Source organism: Oncorhynchus gorbuscha, linkage group LG11 (genome assembly GCF_021184085.1).
Source record: "Oncorhynchus gorbuscha isolate QuinsamMale2020 ecotype Even-year linkage group LG11, OgorEven_v1.0, whole genome shotgun sequence".
Taxonomy (NCBI): domain Eukaryota; kingdom Metazoa; phylum Chordata; class Actinopteri; order Salmoniformes; family Salmonidae; genus Oncorhynchus; species Oncorhynchus gorbuscha.
The window spans coordinates 23,932,320-23,952,009 of NC_060183.1; the positions used below are offsets into that span (position 1 = coordinate 23,932,320).

General features: G+C 42.4%; 2 protein-coding genes across 3 annotated transcripts in view; both read right to left on the reverse strand.

The window, feature by feature from the left end:
* Window positions 1–3,023: 3,023 nt before the first annotated feature.
* Window positions 3,024–16,689, reverse strand: LOC124047604 (adhesion G protein-coupled receptor E5-like). 2 transcript variants are annotated; one of them, XM_046367922.1, is made up of 12 exons: window positions 16,493–16,689; window positions 16,184–16,273; window positions 15,713–15,856; window positions 6,228–6,359; window positions 5,776–5,913; window positions 5,540–5,583; window positions 5,302–5,415; window positions 5,056–5,215; window positions 4,781–4,903; window positions 4,315–4,469; window positions 3,694–3,855; window positions 3,024–3,536 (listed from the first exon to the last, which is right to left on the reverse strand). In XM_046367922.1, the coding sequence occupies exons 1-12, from the start codon at window positions 16,599–16,601 to the stop codon at window positions 3,387–3,389; spliced, it is 1,521 nt and encodes a 506-aa protein (XP_046223878.1). In that variant the 5' UTR covers window positions 16,602–16,689; the 3' UTR covers window positions 3,024–3,386. The 2 variants fall into 2 exon arrangements, with proteins under 2 accessions (XP_046223878.1, XP_046223880.1); XM_046367924.1 differs by lacking the exon at window positions 15,713–15,856 and having other exon boundaries at window positions 3,025–3,536.
* Window positions 16,690–17,195: 506 nt separating this feature from the next.
* Window positions 17,196–19,690, reverse strand: part of wdr90 (WD repeat domain 90) — a 58,081-nt gene continuing 55,586 nt past the window's right edge. Inside the window, exons 41-42 of the mRNA XM_046369061.1 lie at window positions 18,234–18,438; window positions 17,196–17,938 (exon numbers count right to left, since the gene is read on the reverse strand). Coding sequence (XP_046225017.1) covers window positions 17,781–17,938; window positions 18,234–18,438 — 363 coding nt within the window. The 3' untranslated portion in view covers window positions 17,196–17,780. The remainder of the gene's footprint in view (window positions 17,939–18,233; window positions 18,439–19,690) is intronic.

Consider the following 19,690-nt stretch of genomic DNA (forward strand, 5'->3'; position numbering starts at 1 on the left):
GGAGGTTGGTGGCACCTTAATTGAGGAGGACGGGCTCGTGGTAATGGCTGGAGTGGAATGGTACCAAATACATTATTATAAGCCGTTCTCAGAAGCCTCCACTGGTCAAAATACATTAAATCTTCAATAATGCTCAAAAGCTATTTTTCTGGTTTGACGTGTTCCATAAATCTAATCACATTTTTATTGGGCAAATACGCATATATAAGACCAGCATCATGACAGATAAGTTGTAGAGAAGCACATTCTGAAACAGTTGTGAAACACATTCTGAAACAAACAAAACATTAAGAACACCTGCTCTTTCCATGACAGACTGACTAGGTGAATCCAATTGAAAGCTATGATCAGTTATTGAGGTCACTTGTTAAATCTACTTCAAATGAGCGTAGATGAAGGGGAGGAGACAGGGGATTTTTAAGCCTTGAGACGATTGAGACATGGATTGTGTAGGTGTGCCATTCAAAGGGTGAATGGGCAAGACAAAAGATTGAAGTGTCTTTGAACAGGGTGTACCTGTCGTAAGTGTCAGGTGCACCAGTTTGAGTGTGTCAAGATTTGCAATGGTGCCGAGTGACCAAAACATTTGGAACATCTTTGTACTATTGAGTTGACTCCCCTTTTGCCTTCAGAACAGCTTCAATTTGTCGGGGCAAGATCGTACCACAGTGATGTCGACTCCAATGCTTCCAACAGTTATGTCAAGTTGACTGGATGTCCTTTTGTGGTGGATCATTCTTGATACACAGGAAATTGTTGAGCACGAAAACCAATCAGTGTTGAACACTAAACCCGGTGCACCTGGCACCCACTACCATTCCTCGTTCAAAGGCACTTAAATCTTTTGTCTTGCCCATTCACCCTCTGAATGGCACATATACACAATCCACGTCTCAAAGGCTTAAACATCCTTCTTTAAAGCTGTCTGCTTCCCTTCATCTACACTGATTGAAGGGTATTTAACAAGTGACATCAACAAGGGATCATAGCTTTCACCTGGATTCACCTGGTCAGTCTGTCATCGAAAGAGCATGTTTTGTACACTATGTATACACACACTCTATAAACAGTGCCTCCCGAAACTAGTCACAACCTGTGTTTTTTTTGGTTGTATTAAAGCTTATTTCTTACTCAGAAAGACTATCAGCTGTAGTCACTGCCAAAGGTGATTCTAACATGTATCGACTCAAGTCAAGTCAAAGTAAATAAGATATTCCTGTATTTAATTTTCAATAAATTTGCTTGGATCCCATGCTTTCTTGATAGTACAAACCTGCTGTCCAAACCAAGGCATTAGTTATTAAGCTACTCAGTGAGCTCACGCCTGGAAGAAAGCACAGGGTTCAAATGCAAGAAGTTTTCTGAGTTGATTGTGTGATCAACTATTGCATGTTCTCACACACTCTCTGTCTTTATCATTTGATCCATTCTTGTGTTTCCTCACCTTTCGCAATCATACTGTTCATTTGTGACGATATGTACAGTATTTCATTTAACAGCAGAATGCGTAGCTACAGCGAATCAGTTGCTCTATCAACATTAGGGGAACGGAGATAACGGGTTAAAGCCATCCAGTCACATAACAAAAATAACTGATACACATGAGCTTTTGAGCAAAACCCCAATTACAAAATCACAAGCTTAAAAAGGTCCAGCAGGACTATATTTCCCAATGAAAATAGCGTTTGAGTGACTAAAACATCAACCATTAATACCCCCCCCCCATCTAGATTCAAATGCTCAGAATTGACCTTTTCTCTCATTTCCAACTATCAGTTAGCCTGAAGGACCAGTCTGAGTGGGTGGGGAGCTCACCTTGATTGACGGCAACATGGATGCAATGCTGCAGTGAGATAATCTCAAGCAATTGTGCTGATACACGAAGCTCAAACAAGATTCCATTCCTGTCATACATCACACCATGGCTTCACAAATGAGTTGTCTATCCAACTGTTTGGTTTTTGTAACCGCATCGATATAGACAACATCCTGTCTCAGTTCATGTTGGACAAGTTCAGTTGAAACTGGTCGGAAAAATCCTGGGTTGACATCAATTACATTTGCTGACTGCCAGACCATGTACATAAACCATGCCTTGCCATGATGTCAATAATTATGTATACATCGTTTGGCATTTCTCTTCTGTTGCAGTTCATAGCAGCACTGACATGACAACTGAGTCGGTGTTCCAAACAGATTTCCTTCCCCCATGCTGGCCAGTAACTAGCCAACACCAGATACAGATGAAAGTGAAAACCTAGAAGTATATTTGCCACAGATAAATTTGGGAAACCTATAACACCCTACAGTCACATTTTGACACCAGTAGTCTAGCTAGCTAGCTATGTAAACCACGTCCCTCTGCTAACACGTCTTCTGCAATGATGGTTACAAGGCAGTACTTATTTAAATAGGGTATGAGAATAAGACGTTACTATTGGTGTATTAAAATGAGCGAATAAATGTGGATGTTTCACCGATCCCCAATAAGCAAACAGTATCTAGATTCCTGATTTTGACATAAAGGAGGAAGCAAGTCACTTTATGATCTAACTTTATCAATGTACCAGTGACAGTCGTTTGTCATACTCTGATAGGGTTTAATCCAAGTCATCCAATTTGATGATAAATACGATTTTGACTGTTCAGGACCTTTAAAAGATGTTTTTCATTCTCTGACATTCTAACCAAAACAGAAACTCAACCTGGACCATCGGTTCTTCACCTAACCGTTTCAGGAAAGCCAGGTTTTAGGAAGCTGCAGTTGATGGACTTGATGAGCTTTACTACACAGCACTCTAATTTGAGCTTTCCTACTTAGAACGCCTGAAATATTGAAGAGGTTGCTGTTTAAAGCATGTTTTGTTCTCCTCGTTTCATGTTTTCACACAATCTGCCAATTGCACTTGAACCGGTCTCCAGGCCGCCGACCATCGGCCACATAACAGTATGAATGTAATGTAGGTATGCATGTGCAGTTTGTCCCTTTCTACGTGTCCAGTATACACAGTGAGCGTAAAGGTGTGTGTTCAGTCTTTCATGAACAAACATGTACGTCCTTCCTTTGATTACAACAGAGTTGCTATTTAAACGTGTGTAATAATGCTATATGGTAAACTCGTCTACGTACAATTGAACAGTGATAAAAGTAAATTGACATTGATGGGAATTGAGAACAATCAATAATATCAAAATACATTTATATATTTCATGAAATCATGTTTATCAATTGACTGAGGTTCAAACTGAAACTTCATATTTCCATTTTCTAACAGTTCGTTCACAGTCTAAACAGTTATTTTACAGTAAATTGACATAGGGTGGGATTATATACAAAACACAGGAAAGAGATTTTAGAAATCCCATGCTGTCTAAATTGAGGTGCTTTAAGGTTTAAAATGCTGTTCTGGTCGGCTCCCTCCATTGCGCTTTTTGCTGACAAAGCGACACCACAGGGTCATGAGCAGGGATAGGACCACACAAGCCAGCGCCACGGAAGCGCCCGCCCACATCACCAACTGCAACTGTCTGCATTTCTGTCAATGTCAATGCGGAATAACAACAATCAAATATAGACCATACTACTGCACCAAGAAGGTATGCTTGGGGTGTGAGTTTGAAGGCAAAAAGACCTTCTCACAGATCTAAGAACCTTTTCCCTCTTAGCAGTTCTACGGTGTTGTTGTGTATCACCTTATTCTCTTGGATTCCCCTGAGCAGGGCAAAGCTGCTGAGATGGGTGCAGGAGCACACAGTGTGGGTAGAGTTGGACATCACGGAGGCGCAGCCCTGGATTGACCAAGCCCCCTCACCATCATCTGACCAATAAACACAGGTGGTATTCGCATCACTGGACTGGGGCACAGAGAAGATGAGACTCATATAATTTTATGAACAGCTAAGGTCTACTGCGTGCATATCTGTTAAACAAATGTTGTTGTTTTAAAAAATGTATAATAAAACCGGTTTTAAAGGGATAGTTTACTTTCTTTTGAAGTTAAATCCAGAATAATCTGGCTAGCATTTTTGTATCCGTTAGTGGTGCATTCAAAAGCATGGGGACGTAGACCACACCGAGCTCTTTCCCCATGATTTTAAACATTGCTAATGGATACAATCCATTTCCACTAGCATTGCAACATTCCTCAAAAATTGTAGCTAGGAGATTTTAAACATTGCTAAATAACCAGCTAAACAAAAATGAAAAACCTGTTTGGAACAAACAGTCACAGTCTAGGGAAGTCAAAGATAAGTGAAAAAAGTGAACTATCACTGTAACTGACAGTCAGCCTTTTAGAGAAACACAATTGTTACCTTCAAGTGATTGAAGGTGAGAATGATCGGTTCAGACAGGTTTGTTGTGTTGGGGTTGCTAACAGATACAGTCACCACTCTGGAGGAGAGCTGCTCGGAGCTGTTGGTCAAAGTCTGCAGACTCTTGTAGCTGAGCAAAATGGCAAATGCAAAACCTGCAAACATCATAACACAAAATGAATACACTTAAAACATACAGAAACAAACAATATAAAACAAAACCAATTCACAAATCATCAAGTATACAAACCCATCAACCTAAAATAAAACACACACGGTACACAACATATGCACCATATACAGTATAATAAGCCCTGCACAAAACACAAACGCCTCCACGCAAATCCTACAAGATATAAAATAAAGAAACGTATAGAAATGTCAGTAAATAATTGTCACTCAGAAACCCCCAATTACTTTGTTTTTTAAAGAAGGCTAATGCCACTGCAGCTGAGTGGGAGTCTACCTGGGAAATTCGTGTCATCTCCGATCGCCGTCTCCCAGGTGGTGTCAAGTTGGATATTTTCATTCGTCAGTCTGACTGGTCCTCGGGGTGGTGTCCTGTCCCTCCTCACCACAACTTCTACCTCTGTTTTTCAACATAGGGACAACAATCTATACTAAGTAGAAATCACCATTATTGAAAGAACAAGTGGTCACTTAGTGGTCAATGCAAGGTTAAGTTGTGGTACCGCTGATGTTAAAGTGATCACTAAATGTGTTTTTCAGTATAAGTGTTACCTGTATGGCTTGTATTTATCCTGCTCACATTTTCTTTCAGCTGTGGAGCAATCAGTCTGATAGAGTTTTCTACTGTCCTCAGTAGCGTAGTCACTTTCCCGCTGTTACCACCTTGACCATTGGACTGGAGTTGAAGAACATCAGTGACATTGGCCAGTACCTTTAGAAAAGACAGACAACAGAGACGTGATGTAACGTGTATGTGTGTGTGTGCGCGCTTGTGTGTAGCTCAGGGAGGCAACATACTGTCAAAAGCGCCTCTCCAGTCTTTTCTGTAGCTCCAGCCAACCCAGAGGAGTTAATCAACACCAAACAGTTGTTGCTCAGGAGAGACAAGAGGCTGTCAAAACCTGGTAGAGTCTTGAGAGAGACAGAAAGTACACAGAAAGAGAGAGAGAAATATAAATGAGAAGAATGTGGTGAATAATCAAGATGAAGAGAAGCACTTGAGAAAATAATCATTGAAAAAAGGGGAAGAATTTACCTGTTCAGGTGTACTCTGAGTTGCAAAAGGGTCACAATTCAGCTCTAAAAGGAAAACCATGAATGCAGATGACCTCAGATCGTACAAATACAACACAATACATCAGGCCGGTCATCGCGATTGTGAAACTGGTAACTGGGTGGAGGTTTCAACAGATGGCCTCAAGATCAGTGGTCACAAGCGAAGACAACTGAGGTCAGCAGAAAATGAAAAGGTAGAACAAGCATTTCTCTCACCTTGACACCTAGATTGGTTGTTGCCGTAGGTAGTGAATCCAGGGGGACAATGACACCTGTAGCTGCCCTCCAGATTCCAGCAGGTTCCATTCTGGCCACAGGGGTATTTGTTCCCAGCCCCTATACACTCATTTACGTCTGTGTGAGAGTGAGTGAGTGAGTGTGAGAGAGAGAGTGAGAGAGTGTGTGAGAGAGAGAGAGAGAGACAGAAAGTGGGGGAATAAGAAAGACGATGACAACATGGATGTGTCGGACAGTGACCTAACAGAGTGATACTAAAGACACGCAATACCCCAAAACACAATGTGGATAAGACGTTTCAAATAATTCTGGTCAATGCATTTAGTTTTGTGGTACTGTGAGGTAGTCATAGTAAAGTGACTACCTCACCGGTACCACAACTTAACCTGACACAGAACACATCGATCCAAGGAGAATGGGGTTTCTCTCACCTACACACATGGAACTTATATCGCCTTCCTGATGGAATCCCTGGAGACAACTGCACCAGTAGCTTCCCTTCCTATTGTGACAGGTTCCCCACTCCCCACAAGTATGTCTGTCCTCACCACACTCATCAATGTCTGAAAGTAGAAGAGATTAGTGGGGGGGGGGGGGGGGGGAGTGGTGGGGAGAGAGGTGATGGGAAAATGGGAGTAACAAAAAAATACAACATTGCAATTGTCTGTATATACAATGCATTTGGAAAGTATTCAGACCCCTTGACCCCCAAAAAAATACGTTACAGCCTTATTCTAAAATATATTAAATTAAATCTACACAGTACCCCATAATGACAAAGTGAAAACAAAAAAACAGAAATATTATTTACATAAGTATTCAGACCCTTTGCTATGAGACTCAAAATTGAGCTCAGGGGCATCCTGATAATTCCGGTTCCGGTTGGAGCGAGTGGTCGCATCTGCACTTCGCTCCCGCGGGTAGTATAACTTTTTCATTATATTTCATTATATCACAACGGTTTGATTTGTCTAATCTTAGCAATTTCTTCTCAGCTAGCTACATAGCCGTCTTTGTATCAAAGATAATTGCGTAATTATCGTATTTCGCCGTCCTAACGTAGTCTTCACTAGCCAGCTAGCTAACGTCCACTGATTAGCTGCACTGGAGAAACTATTACACTCAACTGAACGACTTGATTAGTGTAGTGTTAGCTAGCTACATAGCTGCCTTTGCTGTCTTCGTATCATCGTATCCAAGATAATTGTGTTGTTTAGGTTTAGAGTGTGTAGTCTTAGAGTGATTATCTTAATTTACCGAGGTTAGCTAGCCAGCTATTTGTCGTCCTTAACGTAGGTGACTCTGCTAGCTAGCCAACGCTAGCCAACGTCTTCTGTATAGAACTCAACTACCCGGTCGCATTCACAGGTAGTATCACATTTTCACTTCATTTCATTACAGTACAACGGTTTGATTTGTTTGATCGTAGCTAGCTACATAGCCGTCTTTGTATCAAAGATAATTGTGTAGTCTAGAGCGATTTTCTAGGTTCGCTAGCCAGCTATTGTCGTTCTTTTAACGCAACGTAACGTAAACAACACTGCTAGCTAGCCAGCTAGCCCCGAATAGCAACACTGCAGAAACTATTACACTCAACGGAACGACTTGATTAGTGTAGTGTCAACAACGCACCCACTGCCAGCTGGCCTACTTCAGCAGTACTGTATCATTTTAATCATTTTAGTCAATAAGATTCTTGCTACGTAGCTTAACTTTCTGAACATTCGAGACGTGTAGTCCACTTGTCATTCCAATCTCCTTTGCATTAGCGTAGCCTCTTCTGTAGCCTGTCAACTATGTGTCTGTTTATCCCTGTTCTCTCCTCTCTGCACAGACCATACAAACGCTCCTCACCGCGTGGCCGCGGCCACCCTACTCTGGTGGTCCCAGCGCGCACGACCCACGTGGAGTTCCAGGTCTCCGGTAGCCTCTGGAACTGCCAATCTGCGGTCAACAAGGCAGAGTTCATCTCAGCCTATGCCTCCCTCCAGTCCCTCGACTTCTTGGCACTGACGGAAACATGGATCACCACAGACAACACTGCTACTCCTACTGCTCTCTCTTCGTCCGCCCACGTGTTCTCGCACACCCCGAGAGCGTCTGGTCAGCGGGGTGGTGGCACCGGGATCCTCATCTCTCCCAAGTGGTCATTCTCTCTTTCTCCCCTTACCCATCTGTCTATCGCCTCCTTTGAATTCCATGCTGTCACAGTTACTAGCCCTTTCAAGCTTAACATCCTTATCATTTATCGCCCTCCAGGTTCCCTCGGAGAGTTCATCAATGAGCTTGATGCCTTGATAAGCTCCTTTCCTGAGGACGGCTCACCTCTCACAGTTCTGGGCGACTTTAACCTCCCCACGTCTACCTTTGACTCTTTCCTCTCTGCCTCCTTCTTTCCACTCCTCTCCTCTTTTGACCTCACCCTCTCACCTTCCCCCTACTCACAAGGCAGGCAATACGCTCGACCTCATCTTTACTAGATGCTGTTCCTCCACTAACCTCATTGCAACTCCCCTCCAAGTCTCCGACCACTGCCTTGTATCCTTTTCCCTCTCGCTCTCATCCAACACCGCCCACACTGCCCCTACTCGGATGGTATCGCGCCGTCCCAACCTTCGCTCTCTCTCCCCCGCTACTCTCTCCTCTTCCATCCTATCATCTCTTCCCTCCGCTCAAACCTTCTCCCACCTATCTCCTGATTCTGCCTCCTCAACCCTCCTCTCCTCCCTCTCTGCATCCCTTGACTCTCTATGTCCCCTATCCTCCAGGCCGGTTCGGTCCTCCCCTCCCGCTCCGTGGCTCGATGACTCATTGCGAGCTCACAGAACAGGGCTCCGGGCAGCCGAGCGGAAATGGAGGAAAACTCGCCTCCCTGCGGACCTGGCATCCTTTCACTCCCTCCTCTCTACATTTTCCTCCTCTGTCTCTGCTGCTAAAGCCACTTTCTACCACGCTAAATTCCAAGCATCTGCCTCTAACCCTAGGAAGCTCTTTGCCACCTTCTCCTCCCTCCTGAATCCTCCGCCCCCTCCCCCCTCCTCCCTCTCTGCAGATGACTTCGTCAACCATTTTGAAAAGAAGGTTGACGACATCCGATCCTCGTTTGCTAAGTCAAACGACACCGCTGGTTCTGCTCACACTGCCCTACCCTGTGCTCTGACCTCTTTCTCCCCTCTCTCTCCAGATGAAATCTCGCGTCTTGTGACGGCCGGCCGCCCAACAACCTGCCCGCTTGACCCTATCCCCTCCTCTCTTCTCCAGACCATTTCCGGAGACCTTCTCCCTTACCTCACCTCGCTCATCAACTCATCCCTGACCGCTGGCTACGTCCCTTCCGTCTTCAAGAGAGCGAGAGTTGCACCCCTTCTGAAAAAACCTACACTCGATCCCTCCGATGTCAACAATTACAGACCAGTATCCCTTCTTTCTTTTCTCTCCAAAACTCTTGAACGTGCCGTCCTTGGCCAGCTCTCCCGCTATCTCTCTCTGAATGACCTTCTTGATCCAAATCAGTCAGGTTTCAAGACTAGTCATTCAACTGAGACTGCTCTCCTCTGTATCACGGAGGCGCTCCGCACTGCTAAAGCTAACTCTCTCTCCTCTGCTCTCATCCTTCTAGATCTGTCGGCTGCCTTCGATACTGTGAACCATCAGATCCTCCTCTCCACCCTCTCAGAGTTGGGCATCTCCGGCGCGGCCCACGCTTGGATTGCGTCCTACCTGACAGGTCGCTCCTACCAGGTGGCGTGGCGAGAATCTGTCTCCTCACCACGCGCTCTCACCACTGGTGTCCCCCAGGGCTCTGTTCTTGGCCCTCTCCTATTCTCGCTATACACCAAGTCACTTGGCTCTGTCATAACCTCACATGGTCTCTCTTATCATTGCTATGCAGACGACACACAATTAATCTTCTCCTTTCCCCCTTCTGATGACCAGGTGGCGAATCGCATCTCTGCATGTCTGGCAGACATATCAGTGTGGATGACGGATCACCACCTCAAGCTGAACCTCGGCAAGACGGAGCTGCTCTTCCTCCCGGGGAAGGACTGCCCGTTCCATGATCTCGTCATCACGGTTGACAACTCCATTGTGTCCTCCTCCCAGAGCGCCAAGAACCTTGGCGTGATCCTGGACAACACCCTGTCGTTCTCAACCAACATCAAGGCGGTGGCCCGTTCCTGTAGGTTCATGCTCTACAACATCCGCAGAGTACGACCCTGCCTCACACAGGAAGCGGCGCAGGTCCTAATCCAGGCACTTGTCATCTCCCGTCTGGATTACTGCAACTCGCTGTTGGCTGGGCTCCCTGCCTGTGCCATTAAACCCCTTCAACTCATCCAGAACGCCGCAGCCCGTCTGGTGTTCAACCTTCCCAAGTTCTCTCACGTCACCCCGCTCCTCCGTTCTCTCCACTGGCTTCCAGTTGAAGCTCGCATCCGCTACAAGACCATGGTGCTTGCCTACGGAGCTGTGAGGGGAACGGCACCTCAGTACCTCCAGGCTCTGATCAGGCCCTACACCCAAACAAGGGCACTGCGTTCATCCACCTCTGGCCTGCTCGCCTCCCTACCACTGAGGAAGTACAGCTCCCGCTCAGCCCAGTCAAAACTGTTCGCTGCCCTGGCCCCCAATGGTGGAACAAACTCCCTCACGACGCCAGGACAGCGGAGTCAATCACCACCTTCCGGAGACACCTGAAACCCCACCTCTTTAAGGAATACCTAGGATAGGATAAGTAATCCCTCTCACCCCCCTAAGTTTTAGATGCACTATTGTTAAGTGACTGTCCCACTGGATGTCATAAGGTGAATGCACCAATTTGTAAGTCGCTCTGGATAAGAGCGTCTGCTAAATGACTTAAATGTAATGTAAATGTAATCCTGTTTCATTGATCGACCTTGAGATGTTTCTACAACTTGATTGGAGTCCACCTGTGGTAAATTCAATTGATTGAACATGATTTGGAAAGGCACATACCTGTCTATATAAGGTCCCACAGTTGACAGTGCATGTCAGAGCAAAAACCAAGCCATGAGGGCAAAATAATTGTCTGTAGAGCCCCGAGACAGGATTGTGTTGAGGCACAGATCTGGGGAAGTGTACCAAAAACATTTCTGCAGCATTGAAGGTCTCTAAGAACACAGTGGCCTCCATCATTCTTAAATGGAATAAGTTTGAACCACCAAGACTCTTATTAGAGCTGGTCACCCAGCCAAACTGAGCAAACAGGAGAGAAGGGCCTTGGTCAGGGAGGTGACCAAGAACACGATGGTCACTCTGACAGCGCTCCAGAGTACCTCTGTGGAGATGGGACAACCTTCCAGAAGGACAACCATCTCTGCAGCATTCCACCAATCAGGCCTTTATGGTAGAGTGGCCAGGCAGTAGCCACTCCTCAGTAAAATGCACAACAGCCCGCTTGGAGTTTGCCAAAAAGGCACCTAAAGGACTTTCAGACCACGAGAAACAAAATTCTCTGGTCTGATGAAACCAAGATTGAACTCTTCGGCCTGAATGCCAATCGTCACGTCTGGAGGAAACCTGGCACTATCCCTACGGTGAAGCATGGTGGTGTGTGATAAACAAATTACAAGATTATGTTTAATACTGTTTATGCATCAAATGGTTGTTTTATGCAATATAATAGGTTTCTATTAGTACTTTCTCATGTGTCTGTGTGAGCTGAGAAAACCCTCTGATGCTTAAAACGCTGATCATTTATTTATGAATGGTTTGGTGATATATGTATTTCATTAGAATGAGTTGGTGTTTGTACCAGGGAGAGATGGCTCGGGTATGGATAATAATGAGAGGAACCTTTTCTTAGGGGTCAAACTCTGGTTTCTATACAATAACTGTCTTCACAGCAAATGCTATCTGGCTGGGGGATACTCCTTTCTCATATATCAAGTCTCACCTTTTGACCCATTCCACACATCTGTTTGTCATGTAGACTAAGAGGATGTATCTTGCTATAAAATCTATTTGTATGTCAGAGATCTCAGCACATCACTCAAGAGTGTTGGGTCTCCTCACTCATTATTGATTAGAATTTCCAAGAGAGTGGGGATGTTTTTCAGAGGCAGGGACTGAGAGACCAGTCAAGATGAACAGAGCAAAGTACAGAGAGATCCTTGATAAAAGCCTGCTCCAGAGCGCTCAGGACCTCAGACTGGGCCGAAGGTTCACATTCCAACAGGACAACGACCCTAAGCACACAGCCAAGACAATGAAGGAGTGGCTTCGGGACAAGTCTCCGAATGTGCTAGAGTGACTCAGCCAGAGCCCAGACATGAACCCTATCAAATCAAATCAAATTGTATTTGTCACATACACATGGTTATAGCAGATGTTAATGCGAGTGTAGCGAAATGCTTGTGCTTCTAGTTCCGACAATGCAGTGATAACCAACAAGTAATCTAACTAACAATTCCAAAACTACTGTCTTATACACAGTGTAAGGGGATAAGGAATATGTACATAAGGATATATGAATGAGTGATGGTACAGAGCAGCATACAGTAGATGGTATCGAGTATAGTATATACATATGAGATGAGTGTGTAGACAAAGTAAACAAAGTGGCATAGTTAAAGTGGCTAGTGATACATGTATTACATAAGGATGCAGTCAATGATGTAGAGTACAGTATATACATATGCATATGAGATTAATAATGTAGGGTAAGTAACATTATACAAGGTAGCATTGTTTAAAGTGGCTAGTGATATATTTACATCATTTCCCAACAATTCCCATTATTAAAGTGGCTGGAGTTGGGTCAGTGTCAATGACAGTGTGTTGGCAGCAGCCACTCAATGTTAGTGGTGGCTGTTTAACAGTCTGATGGCCTTGAGATAGATAGAACATCTCTGGAGAAACCTCAAAATAACAGTGGAGCGGCGTTCCCCATCCAACCTGACAGAGCTTGAGAGGATCTGCAGAGAAGAATGGGAGAAACTTCCAAAATGCAGGTGTGCCAAGTTTGTAGCGTAATAACCAAGAAGACTTTTATAGCTGCTTATGTAAATTGGATATTTACTGTTCTTTAAATGTATATATAAATTCGCAAATTTTTTTTTTTTTTTGCTTTATCATTATTGGGTATTGGGTGTAGATTGAGGGGGAAAACTATTTAATTTGCTAATTCATTGAAAATGAAATACTTCTTATTAACTTAAGTATTTACACCTGAGTCAATCATTTGTAGAGTCCCCTTTGGCAGCGATTACAGCTGTGAGTCTTTCTGGGTAAATCTAAGAAACTTCCACACCTGGATTGTGCAACAGTTGCCCATTATTCTTTTCAAAATTCGTCAAGCTCTGTCAAATTGGTTGTTGATCATTGCTAGACAACTATTTTCAGGTCTTGCCATATATTTTCAAGTAGATTTAAGCCAAAACTGTCTTGGCCACTTAGGAACATTCACCGTCGTCTTGGAAAACAACTCCAGTGTAGATTTGGCCTTGTGTTTTAGGTTACTGTCCTGCTGAAAGGTTAATTAATTTCCCAGTGTCTGGTGGAAAGCAGACAACCAGGTTTTCCCCCAGGATTTGATTTAGCTTAGTTCCATTCAGTTGATTTTTTTACCCTGAAAACTCTTCAGTCCTTAACAATTGCAAGCCACATGATGCAGCCACCACTATGCTTGAAAATATGGAGGGCGGTACACAGTAATGTGTTGTATTGGATTTACCCCAAACATAACACTTCCTATTCAGGACAAAATGTATTTGCTTTGCCACATTGTTTTGCAGTATTACTTGCCTTGAATGATTTTTTATTCCCTACAGGCTTCCTTCTTCTCACTCTGTCATTTAGGTTAGTTTTGTGGAGCAACTAAAATGTTGTTGATCCATCCTCAGATCACAGCCATTAAACTGTAACTGTTTTAAAGCCTCATGGTGAAATCCCTGAGCGGTTTCCTTCTTCTCTGGCAACGGAGTTAGGAATGATGCCTGTATCTCTGTAGTGACTGGGTGTATTGATACAATATTTAAAGTGTAATTAATAACTTCACCATGCTCAAAGTGATATTTAACGGCATCTTTTTTGTATTTGTACCCATCGACCAATAGGTGGCCTTCTTTGTGAGGCATTGGAAAACCTCCCTGGACATTGTGGTTGAATCTGTTTGAATTCACTGCTCAACTGAGGGACCTTACAGATAATTGTATATGTGGGGTAGAGAGATGAGGTAGTCATTCAAAAATAATGTTAAACACTATTATTACACAGAGTCAGTCCATGCAAATTATTATGTGACTTGTTAAGCACATTTAGGATTGCCATAACAAAGGGGTTGAATACTTACAGACTTGAGACATTTCAGCGTTCATTTTTTCTTCATTTGTAAATAATTCAAAAACATAATTCCACTTTGACATTATGGGGTATTGTCTGTAGGCCAGTGACAAAAAAAATATAAAAATGTAATCCATTTTAAAATCAGGCTGCAACAACAAAATGTGGAAAACATAAAGGGGTGTGAATACTTTCGAAAAGCAGAGGATGTTGTTCAGTAACAGAATGATTACAAGGGATATTTAGGAATAGTTGATTAAGACCGAATTCCTTCATCCAAAAGAGGATAAGACTCACCAACTAAGCACTAACGCAATAGATAGATTTGTAAAATTCCTTAGGTTTCTTATATGTCTTAGATATCGGACAGATAGTAAAAAAATAAAATCATAAAGGTTTTGAACTGTCTGTTTTAGACTTTTAGAGGTTAACAAGTAATACAATAAAAACAATTAAAAGGCTAGGGCCAAAATTATTGACACCCCTATTATCAGAACCTTTCAGTACCTCACCTTGTGAGGATAGCGGCATTTTAGGGATCTTAGACCATTCCTCCATACAGAATCCTTCCACATACTTGATATATCTTTTAACTGCACGTATGGACTGACTGCCCTCTTCAATTTAAACCACACGTTTTCAATGGGTTAGAAATGTTTCTTTTGTGGACAATAAACACATTTCTTTGTGGATTTTGATTTGTGCTTGGAGTCATTGGTTTGCTGGAAGATCCACTTGCGGCCAAGTTTCAGCCTCCTGGCGGAGGCAACCAGGTTTTTGGCCAAAAAATTAATAAGGGCTCTAGGACCAGTGGAAGCAAAATAGCCCCATAACATCAAAGATCCAGCACCATATTTTATAGTAGGTAAAAGGGGTTATTTTCTGCTAATGCATTGTCATTTCCATGCCAAAACCGCCACTGTAGTGCAAGTCCACTGGTCCTGGGGCCCTTGTTAAGGTCAACGGCATCATGAACTTTACCCAGTACCAAGTAATTTAACCAAAAAACGGGTTGCCTCTGTCAGGAGGCTGAAACTTGGCCATAGGTGGATCTTCCACCAAGACAATAAACCCCAAGCACACATCAAAATCCACAAAGAAAATGGCGAATAGCCATCCATAGTCTCTGGACTTGAAAACCATTGAAAACCTGTGGTTGGAATTGAATAGAGCAGTCCATAATCGCAGACTGAAGGATCTAGAAGGATTCTGTATGGAGGAATGGAGGAAACATTTTAGAAAAAGAATGTGCCGTTATCCTTGCAAGGTGAGGTATTGAAAACAGGTGTGTCAATTTTTACCCCTACCTTTGAGGAAAAAAGTATTACTAATCTCCTCTGAGCAATTGTACAAGTATAAAATCACATATTTCCCCAACATTTCTGAGCATACAATATAGCTCAGTATTTGAATTCCGTATTTATTTTTTTTGCTAAATCTTTATCAAGGGTGTCAATAATTTCAGACCCTACTGTATGCTACAACATTATCATAATTTTAAAACTGACAGACAGCGGTAGCTTTTAATTATCCCGTTTTATTCATATTAGTGGTAAGGAATTAAAGCTATTATTATTAGTTATTAATAACATCTTAAAAACACAGTATTGACCTGTACATCCTCCATCTGCGGAAGTGAAATAAGCGATCCTAGATTCGAACCCAGGATGACACGGACAGTGGTAGCTACCGAGGGTATTGAAGCAAGTAGAATGGTTCCCACAGATGGAAGGATCTTCCACACACTCATCTGTATCTACATAACACCAAGTAAGTATCTGAGGTTAGGACAGATGTTAGGTATTTAGTCAGTTTGTTGGTTGGCTTGAAATGAGTGAGAATAGAGAATAGTGTCAGCTAAATGAACAGTGAATGCATTCTTTTAGACATCATCATTCTCACTATAAACCTCTTGGTTTAAGTCTGAATTCTAAACTTCTTATCCTAAGATGTGAACCTGTAAAAAAAGGCACCCGTTAAATTCAAACTGATAAGAGATGAAAGAAACAATACCCTGCTGTCTACACTTGCCATTCAAATGCAGTGACCTTTTTCATCACCAGGGTAAATCAGTTGATCTTACCAGAACAGCCACTTCCAATCTTAGAAATCGTATACCCTGTTTGACAGAGTGGAGGATATATCCCTTCCAAAGGTAGGGCCAGGTAGAGACCTGTAGGGGGAAAAAAGAGAAGAAATATCAGACATAAACAAATGATGCCTCTATATACATGCAAGCACATCCTTTAGACCAGTGCAGTCATGCCATTGGGTAGCATCAAATTACAAACAAACAGATATTCTCTCAATCTCTGAGACGCCCTCATCTTTATATCAGGCAACAACAACAAAAACTCGTACAGTTGAAAGTCCCTCCAGTACCATAACTCACCAAGAATCCAGAAGCATAAATTCACTCCCATTACAAAGACAGTTTGTCGTTTGTCGATTAACTGTGCGGGCCGGGTAACTGACAAGAGTAAGTACTTCAACACGGTCATGTTATTCTCTCTGCAAATGTCTCCCTTTTGTTACTTTTCTCAACACCGTCATCTGAAGAGATTTCATCTTGAAGTAGAAAATGGAAGTCACGATATCAGTTCTTCTCATCGTCATCTCCACCTCCTCTATCAGTGATGGGGGGAAAGAGATAAATGGGTAAAAAAAAAAAAAATCCAGTCAAAGACATCACAAACGTTAAGCGCTTTAGCGTGTCACCCTACTTCAGGAATACAAAATCAGACACTTTAAAAGATGCATTCTTCCTTCTCATTCCCCCCCCCCCCTAAATAAAACAAAAAACACAACTTGCAAAACTATGCATCATCCCAAACCTTGTTGTGTAATCAGAATGACACATTCAATAAACAAAAACAGAATTTCTCAGTACTGGCTAAAACGCACGTCACACAAGATAGTGAGCGATAATGAAGATTCCGGTACATAGCTGTCTAAATACTTGCAATTCAATGCCTCTCCGCCCCCTCAGCTCAACCAAAGTCACAATTTCATTTAATGACATAACATTAGTGGAGATATACTTACCTTGCAATTGCATCACAAAAAATAAATTACATTAATGACACAATTTAGGGTTTCATTTGAGGTGACAACCTTTATTGAAATTTCTTTGTTGAAAAAAAAACAATATATACAAGTGTATGGACAAAACATTTTTGTGCATAATTTAGACTGAATGACCGTATAGGCTGATGGACATAGCGCATTATAATTTTAAGAACATAACATGCAAAACAAAAATCACTCCCATGAAGTGTAAAACCACTGAACAGAGACAAAGGAGGCTCTCATGTAAATAAAAATGAAATATTATCTTCAAATATAAAAAGTAATTTACAGGACTGATAAAAACCTCAGAATTAAAATGACTAAAGTAAACAATTGATCAATTATTCAGTTAGCTTCGTCAGTTAAATTGAGGCACTTGCGTGCGTGAGTATTGAGGACTGTTAATCTACACCCAACCGAGGGTTGATGCAGACAGGAGAGCAGTGTTACAATTAACCTACATTACCACCACCCAACACCTCATGTCAATCTAGAAATCCATACTAACTAGGACCAATGGTGAAAGCTTGGGTCTATACAGTAGATCACCCTCTGATCGTCCTTTAATAATATAGTTCACAGTCTACTAATGTATAGTGGTCTACCTTGTTCTAAAGGCCCCGCACCTCCCACAGCAGGATCTCATTGTAGGCAACGGTAAAGAGGAGTTTCCCTGAGGGGGAGAATCGACAGGTCTGCAAAGAATCACTGTGGTGGAGGAAGTCCTGGAACCTACCGCTGGATGATTTGATGAGCTTCAGCACTCGCTCTGAGAGAGAGAGACAAAACACACAGCAGCTTCATGCAACCTATTTACATACATACAGAATGTGTCATTGAGTACAGTACTGTGCAGAGAGACACACATGCTGGTGATTTGTCAAACTGATGCTGTATTGTAAATTCGAAAATACCAAGCAAGCCTGTGCCAAGCTGGTCTGCTTTTGATGGGTTTTTATTGTAGTTTATTTTAATGCTTCATTCCTTGCTAGCAAAAAAGTGCTTTTTACAACAGTCACATTGTAAAACTGAAATGAGAGAGGTAGAAGAGAAGTGACATGCACCTTTTGAGCCCACCGCTATGAGGCGACCCTTGGAGGAGAGGCTGAAGCACATGGCCCAATGGGACAGGGCAATCTTCTTTATGACCCGTTTCTTGGCCAGGCTGTAGAAGGACAGCTCTCTCTCCACTCCATAGCCTGTGTACACCACCAGGCCATGGTCTATGGGGCTGAAAGCAGCCAGGCTGGGAGGAAGGCTGTCTGACTCCTGATGAAGACAGAGATAAAGAGAGAGGACTTTTTTAAAACACAGAAATGTTCACGGTAAAACTATTCCATGCTTGCAAGTTTGAGAAAGGTTTTTCAAGTCAAAAACAGCCATTGACTGATATCACGTCTCATCTTGCACTTCACGTCGGGGGCCACGTCGGGGCCGTTTTGATTGAAGCTCTTCTCAGTATTTAGTATTCAGACCTACCCTATGCACATGCGCAATGGGGGTTTGCAGGTATGGCTCCCTTGCAAGCGCTGAATAAATGTAATTAAAATCACAGAAAACACATCCTATTTCCCAGTGTAGTATAAAATGCTTTGAATTTTTTAAATATACTTTTTTACATTTTATACTTCATTGTGGGAAATGGGGTGGAAATACATGTCATCTTGATATGCTTACCAGTTTGCTTCCATGACTGGTTTCACATTGGTCTCCAGCGAACAGAAGGAAAAATCATCTAAAACTATTGCTGTTTGTATTTTACAATCCCCTTCTCCAAACAGATTACTAATTTAACTAGCTCTTATCAATAGCTCTTATCAATTTGTAAATTAAATTGAATGGAGAGCGGTGTGTTATTTCAAATCAATTCTATTAAAAAAAAAACACTTGGAACAAACAGGTAAACTCAAACTTATTTATGATTTCCATATCTGTAGACACACCTCTGCCACACCTTCAATTTCTGTGATCTACCCCCCAAAGAAATACCTTGCTAGGACATGCATTTCCCCATGCTTAATAGGTGCAATATGCAGAAATCACACCGCCATTTCTTGGATGATAAAATTCAAATAGTTTGCTTAATTTCAGTTTATGGTGACAAAACAAGCATTGTACCAGCTAATTCGCTGTGAAATCTATTTTCTATAACCAAAAATATTGTATTTTCATCTGTTTGAAGCTGGTGTACAAAAACGAAATGAAAACACGAAAAAACGATACTTAAGAATGGTAAGCATAGAAATTACGCACATAGAACAAATCCACCTGTTTTTAGACTCGCTTTCAACGAGAATGACAGATCTATAACTTACTTTTCTATGTGAATTTGGTCGGGTCACCTACATATTGCAGCTTTAAGTCCAAGTTCAGAATACATAGAGAGAAAAGCGCATAAAAAGGGAATGAAGTTACATTGATGTGGACGTACATAACTTGGGTCTGAATTCCCACTATCCTGAATAAAATCCTCACCTGAAAGTGCTTGTCTAACATACTGATTTCCATGCTATTTATTTTG